General features: G+C 46.6%; 1 protein-coding gene across 2 annotated transcripts in view; it reads left to right on the top strand.

The window, feature by feature from the left end:
* The first annotated feature begins 1,998 nt into the window (after positions 1-1,998).
* Positions 1,999-10,368, top strand: part of NSD1 (nuclear receptor binding SET domain protein 1) — a 73,851-nt gene continuing 65,481 nt past the window's right edge. For both annotated transcript variants that reach the window (XM_056852937.1, XM_056852929.1), the window contains exons 1-2: positions 1,999-2,072; positions 2,740-3,650. In XM_056852937.1, the coding sequence (XP_056708915.1) occupies positions 2,760-3,650 (891 nt within the window). In that variant the 5' untranslated portion in view covers positions 1,999-2,072; positions 2,740-2,759. The remainder of the gene's footprint in view (positions 2,073-2,739; positions 3,651-10,368) is intronic.

Here is a 10,368-nt window from a genome sequence, read left to right as displayed (position 1 = left end):
AAACGGGCGATCCCAGTACTCTGAGCAGGCTGCTTGCCGACGGATCGCGGGGCGAGGATTTCAAGGTAGAAGGAATTAGCCTGCCAGCCACACCCGTTTTCAGCCCCTCTCGAGGGGGCTCGCTCGCTGCACGGAAAGGTTGCCCCGGGAAGCCCGAGCTTGGCTGGCGGCTTTAATGGCCGCTTTGCTTCGCAAGGCAGGTTGCTGGGGGGTGGGGGGGTGGGTGGGTGGATGGGTGGGGGCGGCGGCGAGCAGCCGAGGACTGCATTCTGCTCACAAGCGAAGCAGGAGCTGCAGCAGGAAGAGCAGGAAACGGCCAAGGCCCGCCGCCCCTGGCCGATGTCAAGGCGTTGAGAGGGCGCCTAGTGGGGAGTGGGGCCGGCGGGTAGGTGGGTGGGGGAGCCTGCTCGGGCTATGTGGACTAAGCTGGGGTTGGTCGGATCCCAGGAAGGTTCTCGGCTGCCTTGCGACACACGAGGCGGCAGAGCGCCCAGGGCAGCGCTGCTCCGGGGAACTGCAAGGAGGAGGAGGCGTCGTCGTCGTCCCGGCTGGCCCTAGAGACCAGCTGCGGGAACGGACCGGGGGAGGGGGGCGCTTTGCAAAGTAGTCGGCCGGCTCCACTTCAGCTCCGAGCAGAACGAAGGCGGAAGGGCAAACTCGCTCGCCTTTCCGCTGGAGCGAGGGGAAAAACGTTTCCTAATGTGGGCAGAAGCGGGGGGGGGGTCCCCGCCGAATAATAAAGAGACTCCCTTGCAACTCCCTCTTGCCCCCCCTCTCTCCCTCCCTTTAGAGGCTGGGGAGCGGCCTGCTTTTGCTCTTCCTGAAGCGCCAAGCCGTCTCCCCAGTGGTGTGTGGGGCGCGCGCCGCTCGGCCCTGCCTGCCACGCGAGAGGGCAGAGTTTGGCCCCCCTTGAGGCGCCTGTGGGGGGCCCCAAGGCAGACGGGGCGCCGTCCGTCCAGCTGAGGGCCGTCCGGCTCCCCTCCCCTTAGTGGGCGCGGGAGGGTGAAGGCAGGCGAGCGCGGACGAAGCCTGCCTTGATCCGCCGCCCCCATTGTTGGCTGGAGATTAGGGAGCAGGCTGACCTGCCGAGCTCCCTTCGTTGTTTGGGCGGGAATCAGGGGATGGCCTGGCTTTTTTCTGCTCCCAGTTGAGCAGCGGCGCGATTTCCCAGCTTCCCACTCCTCCCCCCGAAGTGGGACAAATGAGCGAGGCCGCCCGGGCTCTTTGACCACCACCACGTATGAGGTGGGGAACAGCCCAGACCCGGCCGCGGCTCCATGAGCCCCCCGCAGCGAACCCCGAGGCAGCACTAAACCCGGTTGGCTGGTGGTCACGGGGGGTCTACGAGGCTTCCCCTCCCCCGGGCTGGCAAGGAGAGCGGCGGCTGCCCAGCGGGCGGGTGGGCGAGCGAGCGAGCGAGCTCAACAGCCACCATCTTTGCTCGCTCCGGCTCCCTGGTGCAGCGCTTGGCTGGGGGACCAGCAGAGGCCTGGCCTCGCAGGCGGCGCCCTGCTGGGGTGGTTTTGGACGAGGTGACTGGTGGAGGTGGCGGGGAGGGCCGGTGCTGGGCGCTGGTGGCGAGGAAGGCAGGGCTTGTGTCCAGCGCGGGTAGAGGAGAGAGCCGCGTCGCCATGTGCCGTGGGGAGGAAGGAAGGAAGGGAGGGAGGGAGGGGAGGCCGAGGCCAGGCAGAACTGCAAGCCGACACCATGGGGCGGGCGGCTCATGGCCACGGGTTCAGGAGCTAGTCCAAGGAGCAATAGGTGGGGCAGGGAGGGAGGGAGGGGCTGCCGCCGTGGGCGCTAGGGGGCAGCTGCCAGCGCAGGGGCCGTGCACCGAAAGTCCGTCTGCAGGGACGAGCAGGCGCGCGCGCTGATTGGCCAGCGCGGCTTTTGCTGCCGCTGCTGAACCCCAAGAGTCAGTGAGGGGGCGCGCAAGAGCGCGCACGGGGGACAGCGGCGGGGAGGCGCGCGCAGGAGCGGCGCGCGCGAGAACGAGCGAGCGGGGAAAGGAGCGAGCGAGCAAAAGAGGCTGGCTGGCTGGCTGGCTGGCAGCTGTGGTGGAGACGGACCTGGTAGGGCCCGGAGGAGCCACATCGGCTCTTAATTTGGGCCCTGGTCGGTGCTGGGGGTGGGGAGAAGACGGGCAGGGAAGAGGCAGGTAAATTGGAGAGGGGTTCGGTTGCCCTCCAAAGCGGCTGAAGCCGATCTTTCCGGTCAGATTGCAAGGACGATGCAGCCTTACTCCCGGAGGGGCCTGTGGCAGTGGGGGCGGAGGGGGGGCATCCCCGCAAGCCGGTGTCGGGCCTGGCGCAGAAGCCGGGAGAATGAACGGCTCAGTGTTCAGCAGCTGCAGCTTTCGGAGGGGGGGGGCAAGAGGCAGCTGAAGGGGAAGCGCGGCGAGGCCTGGCCTGGCCTGCTGCGCTCCCTGCAAGCAACAGCAGGATTGATGCTGCGCTATTGTGAAGGCAACATTAGCCTGTGCCCGGGAGGTGCCGATCAGAAGGCAACGTTGCCGGGACGAGGAGGAGGAGGAGGGGGGGAGGAAGAAGAGAGGCATGCTCCCCACTCGTTCTAGGCTCTCTGCGGCCTCCGAGCCCAGGAGCAGGAGGCGTCTGCTGGGCCTCTGCCACCGCCGCCGCCGAACAGGAGGAGGAGGAGCAGCAGCAATAGTGGCTGCCATTTTGGAGAACAAGGCCCTGGAGGGTTTGCCTGACCCCATTGTTGCTGTTTGCTTCGCAGGTTGATGCCCGCCCCTCAGGATGGATCAAGCCTGCGAAGTGAGCAGGAGGAGCTGCCTGTCGCCTTTCGCCAGCTCCTTAGCATTAGATGCCCCGGAGAGTGGGGGCAGCCCTTATGGGGGGGAGGGTCAGAGCCGTAGCCCCGAACCACCTAATGGTTGCACCATGCAGTTACCCGCAGCAGCGTCCAAGGCTGCTGCGTTTGGCCAAGACCCTGCCTCCTGCTACATCCCGCTGCGCAGACTGCAGGATTTGGCCTCAATGATTAATGCTGAATATCTGAATGGCTCAAAAGATGGCTCTGACTGTTTGCAGGAACTGGAAAGGAGCGACATCTCCAGCCCTGAGGCCCCGGAGCTCTGCAGTTCTTCAGTCCTAGCTGACCCAGAAGACTTCGACATCCAACAGGACACCGCGAGGCTGCTGGATTTTGAGTCGCTCTCCCCTGGCTTGGAGGAGGAGGACAAGGATGCAGATTCTGGAACGTCATTCCTAACGGCAGAAGAAAACCCAGAGGAAGGAATTAAGTTCGTGATGAAAAATACAGCCAGGGCTTCCTGCAGTAAGGAGGCAGAGTTTGGAAATGGGGCGGAACTGAATCGGCAAAGCACCTCCATAGAAGTTAGATACAATGAGGCCATTTCTGCCCTGCTCTCACCCACCATCCCTGCAGAGCAAATACAAAGTAATTCATGCAAAGTATCTGGAGTAGGAGCTAGAACTGAGAAAGCAAACCTACCTCCAGTGTCTTATTTGCCTGGAGATACAAAGTCGAAAAAAGAAAAAGAGTTCAGCATTACAAAGGTATCTGAAAAAGAAGATCCAGGTCAGAGTCCCATCACTTTAGGAAACTTGATAGAAAGACTTGAAACTTCAATCACTACAAAACCTTCAACAACAGGATTACCATCTGTAAGCAGCCTTGGGGTGTCAGTTTAAGCACTCTGCAAATTTATTTATGGGGGAATAAGGTTACTTTAGTGTTCTTTGGGTCTGTTACTGTTTCAGAGAAACATACAAGTGAGAAGTGGGTGGAGTTGACAGGTTGTCTGGTTTCCCTGTGTTCTTTCAGTTTGCAAAGTAAATTGGGGTTGATGTCAATAAGATAATAGTGTGAGCTTTAAAGAAAAACTTTAGCCATTTTGCGTAACATACAATCGAAATAGTTGACACAGTAGAGAATTTCTAGTGTAGCTTTTCCATAGCTGAACAAAACTTGATTTTTTTCTTTTACAGGAACTCATATTTCATCTGCAGGTTGTTAACAGTCGGTTTGTCATAATTATGATTTGATAAGTTTATAAAAGACTTTAAAACATGCATTGCTCACAAAATCCTACTTCCTGTGCATACTAGTTTGCTATAATTATAGAAGTTTTAATTTCATTTTATAGTGAAAGCTAAGCGAAATATACTTGGGATAGGAATCAACTGTTCTAAGCAAACTCTTGAGTATTTTTTAAAATGGTAGTTGCAGGTGCCAGATATTTTTCTTATGGATTTGCAAGGTTAGTAGGCTGCCTCACACAAAGTGTTTTACCTGGATCATGGCAGGTGTAGACAGAGTCACCTGGGGAAATCATACAATTCTCCTTTGGTACATATATGAACAAAAACTTGCTTCCAGTTATAACTGCCCAATGTGTTGGCACTCGGTAAAATCTACATGCATGAGATGCACAGGTGAACATGTTTATTTTCCTGCATCAGGGTATACATTTGTAAGTATAACGCTGTGTGAAATGGCCCTAATTAGAAAATACTTTTTTACTAGTAAAATTATAAGATTCAGCTGACAATTCTGTTCCTATTTTCCCTTTGAGGGATGAATGTTTGTAGAGTTGGGAAAAGTCTGCTAAATTACTTTGTGCAATGACAGAATTATTTCTTAGTGTTCAGCTGTAATGGAGTTCTCCAGGTATTAGTATTTCAGTTAGTGTACTAGTAGGCCACTCTTTATCCAAAATAATTTCATTGCCAAATAGCCCTATTTGTTGTTATGTGTTCCACAGGGATAGCAGAGTCGATTTGTTGTTGCAAAAACAACAAAGAACTGCTGGCAGCTTAAATGCTTTAAAAAAAAAATAGCAAAATGAGGCCAAAAGCTCAAGGCAATGTCATAGATAGTAGTAGGTGTGTCATGGTACTGTGCAGAATTGTACTCATGATAGAATAATTGTAACTTCCAAACTGGATTCAGTATTGTTTACCTCTCTGGTATTATCAGTACATTTTCTTTTGTTGAGTTATAATAGACCACCAATATAGTTAAGTGGTACGTCATCTCAAAGTATTGGTCTTGCAATTTTCTGTGAGCAGGGGGTTCCATCTATGTTTTAAATGATGGCTGATGGTTTCAGTTATGGCTGATGCAGGGTCAAGAACAGGTCTCTTGGTAGACTGCCACTGTTGGACTTTAGAGGAGTTCTGTTGCTAACAGTCATTGATTTTTTTTTCTTGGCCATTTTGTGAAACAAAACAGTAGCTGAATGGAGTTATGCAGCTGTGGAAGAACTCTGAACTTATCAATAAGAAATTGAGGGGGCCAACTCCTAGCAGTACATATCCAATGATTTAAAAAAATAAATATTGTATTACAAAATTATGTTACAAAAAGTGAAAATGAACAACCAGTGTGACCATATGCCATGCCTTCCATTTGGTCTGATTGTTGGAGTACTTTCATGAAGAAGATAAATCAGTTTCCATATACTTTCCATATATTATCAATGTAGCTTTACCAAAGAACAACTTCCTTCGAGTTCTTTGATCTGTAGAGCTTGATGTGGCATGGAAACATGACTGTTTCTTGTGTTTAATTTACATATGCCCCCCCCAAACATCCTATTTTCTTAGACATGAAGTCTATGTGACTACAAGCTCTTATGCATATGGTTTCTTAGTCTTCATAAAATAACCAGCTAGAAAAAATATTGAATGTAGAGAGAACAATCCTAAGCAGCTCTACTCGGAATCCCACTTAGGAGTATTCAGTGGTGCTTACTTCCAGAAAAGTGTTCTTAAGATTGTACTGAAAATATTTTTCTGAAGTGGTCTCTGTTAAGGCCATGGAGTAGGCCAATTTTCCATAAAGTGAAATGGTTAGTGTACCTTTAAGGTGGTGATTCCCGTGTTGATAAGCAATTAAAATACAGGGAAACAAGCTTCTATAAAATGATTTTATTAGGAAAGAGGAAAATGTTGAAAGAACTGGACATGTTTAACTGGCTGAAGAAAATATGGTGGAACATTCTAGCTTTAAGATATGCAGAAGGACGGAGTAAGTGGGAATGGCTGTTGATTCAAAAGCACTGAAGTGGATGAGAAGTTACAAGTTATAATAAAACAAATTCCATTTGGATATCAGGAAGCATTTCCAAACGCTATTAGCCAGGGACACCAGTTATAAAGAAAGTCATATAGACTTGCTCCTAAAAAAATTTATGAGGATGTTGGATGTATGTATAATAGGGATCTTGATTTGATTATACATGATTTGATCATTCTATCCAGAAGTAATATGCTAATTGGTTGCTGTTAGATATTGCATACTGCTAAAACTAATATGCTTATTTTGCAAGGGTTCTCCCCTTGCCCCTTTGGATACTTATTTAGTAGCACAAGGTCCTTTTTACAGCCTTTCTTGGGGTGACTATGGTAAGGCATGTGAATTTCTGTTTGTGATAGCCAATATGTGTGTGATGGACATTTCATATGACCTTATTGTATGATCATTTCAGTTATTCTATGGAAAAAAACAAGAGCTAGATTTTGATTTTGAGATGGTGGATAGTTGTATAGTAAGGAGATGCAGGACTGATATGTTGATATATTTGTTAACATCAGTGGCTTTGTTAAAACCATATTTAATATACATGAACCTAAGTATAAGCCTGAATGGAGTATGGGAGATATGGAGATCCATATTTCCAAGGTCAAGAGACCAAGGTCAAGACACTAATAGGATGGAATATACTACGTGTACTGTTTTGGCTTTCCGGATGTCTATGTCAGTCCCATTTGGTATAGTGAGGTTAGTAGGAGAAAATTTGGGAATGTTGCACAGATCTGTAGTGGCCAGGCTTCATGGAAGGCAATGAAAAGTCCTGCACATAAGCATTTCTCCCATGGAAGTTCTGGTAAGCCTATCCTGTTTCATAAAGGTTTTTTTAAAATAGTGATATATAGTATTCTTGGTAGAAATTATTTTAATTGAGAGTCATTGCTCCTCTGTTATGTTTATTATGTATCGCAATTAATGGTACTAATTAGGGTTTCAATCTTTAGCCAGCTAAGGATACAGGCTACAGTGGTATATTGAGGCTTGTTAAATCCCCATTAATTTAAATGGGTCTAGGCGATGTAATTGTATATGACTGCAGTTCTGTGGTTGCCAGCCTCTTCATAGTGGCCCTGGACTTCATCGGTGGTCTTTCATCCAAATACTAACCAGGGCTGATTCTGCTTAGCTTTCGATATCTGACAAGATCGAGCTAGCCTAAGCCATCCAGGTCACGGCCTGTAGTTGGTAGGAGACAGTTTTAATTTGAAGGCAAATCATAATCAGTGGGAGGGGCATTTGTTTATATAAGGGTACAATTTTTATTTTTGATATTATTTTGGTTCTAGTTTTCAGGTAGCTGGCTCAAGGTTGACTCAGCCTTCCATCCTTCCGAGGTCGGTAAAATGAGTACCCAGCTTGCTGGGGGTAAAGGGAAGATGACTGGGGAAGGCACTGGCAAACCACCCCGCAAACATAGTCTGCCTAGAAAACGTCGGGATGTGACGTCACCCCATGGGTCAGGAATGACCCGGTGCTTGCACAGGGGACCTTTACCTTTAGTATAGTATTGCAATAGGGAATTTAAAAGATGGCTTATTTCTAATAATGCGAACAATAACTTTTAAGTCATTTCACATTTGCCGATAACTCTCAGGCTGACTTACCTCACTGGATTGTTGTGAGAGAATGGAGGAGGGGAGAATAATGTTCTAAACAGCTTTGAGGCCCACCTGGGGGAGAAAAGCAGGATATAAATAAATAAATTTATGAGTGACTATGTGCAGTTGACTGATTAAACTGCAGAAGTTCAATTAACAGACAGCACAGTCCAAAGCAGTTACTGACTTCAAGTGACTTAGTAAGGTGTAGCTCTGTTCAGGGTTGCGCTGCAAAGTTCTTTAGGGCGGCCCTGGCTCCAGTTCTTTAGAATAGGGACCAGTAATGGAAACCCCAGAGCTAAATCCACACTCTCCCCAGTTTAGTTTTAGCCATTTGACTGGTGGAAAAGGGGTTAGTCAATTAACCAGTCTAATATTTTTAAAATATAAACTTATTAGAACTACAAATGTAGTCTATTCATCAACAGGTTGATACTTAATGCTAATTACAAGAACACCCTGTTACTACAAATCAATTAAATTAACTTCTAAAAACTGTTTTGGGAATTTAATTTCTAGCATCATCTGTACATAACAATTTGCACACACAAAAAAAGCAGCGATTTATTTTAAAAACAGAATGTAAAATAGAGGTAAAGCATAGCATCTATTAAAAGGGCAGTTACATTAAGTAGGCAGCAAGCCGCCTACAAGCATTGTTAGTCTCTCCCAGGAGCTTTAGAGAACACACAGCTAGATCCTGTGGAGATGGGGGAAGCTCTCTAGTTCCTGCAGGAAGTGTGGAATTATGGGCAGTCATAGACAGCGTAACCTTTGCCACTGACGGCTGCTTGCGTTCATGTTTCTTCTGTATGGAGATGACTGCAGTTATAGCACATTGCCAGTGAGAGAAGCTTTATTGTGCCACTAGGTGTATTTATTCAGTTTTTTCCCCTAGGCTGCACTCTCCGCCAAAGGCTGTTGAGCTGGCTTACAAAATATCATTAAAACAGTTAGGTTTCCTGTCCTCGATTGCTTTAGGGCTGAGGTACAAGCAGCTCTTACTGCTGCCCATGCTAACAAATGGTATTATGATGAAATAATTAAGTTAAGCTGCCATCTACACAGTGGCCTTCCAGCTTTATGGACTATTTGGCAATTTATGGTTGCTGTTGAATACTCAGTTGACAACATTGGCCAGTGGCTTTGCTGGTATGCCAACCCCTGCTGCAGTTACCAACCTGGAGGCTGGAGGACATGTACGGTAAGTGGCTATGGCCCTTTTTGGTGGCATGGTGAGACCTTGCTGTGTCCCTCCTCAAACTGATCCTGCAATAAAACTGGTTGCTGTCCAAGATTTTTAAGAGGCAACTCATTAGAGAGACTATTTGTAACCCTTCCTGCCACAGATAATCAAGTACCATGTGAGAGGGCCATGGATGTGTTTTTCATTTTTTTATTAGCAAACAAAGTACCAAAAATACTGAATTTTGACATGAAGAAGACAGTTTCATGAGTTGTGTGTCCAGCTGTTTGTGCTTCTTGCAAAGAGATGTTGCTTCTGGAAAAATAGAGACTCTCGTACCAGATTGAGAGGAACAACTCTAGGTATTATGTTTCAAAGAAAAATGTTTTTCATGCCAGAACTTTTGTAAATAGTGATTATATAATGCGTGCAATATAAGCAATCACATCTTACTGCCCAGTGGGATACTCACATGAGTATCCTGTTGCAGTAGATTAATTCTTATTAGCATTACCATGGGTTATTTTTAGTGTCTTTCAGGTTGTAGTTGTCTGGCAAATTGTACAGATTGGAATGATGGCTACAAGTTAGATATTTGTTTCAGATTGGCCCCAGAAGGTCTGTAAAACTTTATTGCTTGATGTAGGAAGTATGTGATTGACTTCAGTGAAAATTTTTCAAAATTATTTGTTTAGGTAGGGAAAAGACAAAAAAATAGCAGTGTAGTCTGTTATAGCAAACCCAAAAGAGTCTCATAGCTCCTTGAAGACCCACAGATTTATTATGCAAGCTTTGTTTAGAGCCCACTTCATCAGATGTATGAAGTTCTCAGTTGGCAGATATATATTCTCCTTGAATAGTTTAACGGATAGAACTATTTCAGAAGAATAAATGCATTAACATTTAAATTTAAGATTACTTATAATTTTAATATTTTTAGAATAAAGCAATATTTTCTGGTAAATTCTGAGCAAACATTTTTAAGTCTCTGACTTGTAACCCCAAAACTGAGAAATCAAGATGTTTTAAAGTGTTGTCTACCAACTTGGCTATATGCCCTGATGGCTAAATTTGTGTTTAACAAATGACTGATGTTTCTACTTCTCTCTTGGTGTGTAGCGATTTCAAGGGCAATACCAGGGTGAAACTACGGTTATACATGTAATTTTAAATGCTACTAAATAGTGGTCCAGTGAACAAGCCAGCTTGTATTTCTTGATATCGTGGCATAAAGCTGATTGTTGTGATAATATGTTTGTCAAAACTCTTTCGAAAAGGAGGAACCAATCCTCCACTGATGCAACATTTCTTTTTTTTAGGGTACAAAACTTTGAGGGTAATATCTTTTGCAGAGCAATCCTGTGCAGAGTTGCTCTAGTCTAAGCCAACTGAAATTGATAGTCTTAGACTGAAGTAACTCTATGTAGGATTGCATTGCCAGTTACTTGTGTTAATTTTAGCCACAGTTCAGTTACTTTTTAAGGTCACAAATTGCATACATTT

Source organism: Euleptes europaea, chromosome 1 (assembly GCF_029931775.1).
Source record: "Euleptes europaea isolate rEulEur1 chromosome 1, rEulEur1.hap1, whole genome shotgun sequence".
NCBI classification, from domain to species: Eukaryota; Metazoa; Chordata; class Lepidosauria; order Squamata; family Sphaerodactylidae; genus Euleptes; species Euleptes europaea.
The sequence above is the reverse complement of the archived record's forward strand: the minus strand, read 5'-3'. Positions and strand labels throughout refer to the sequence as shown.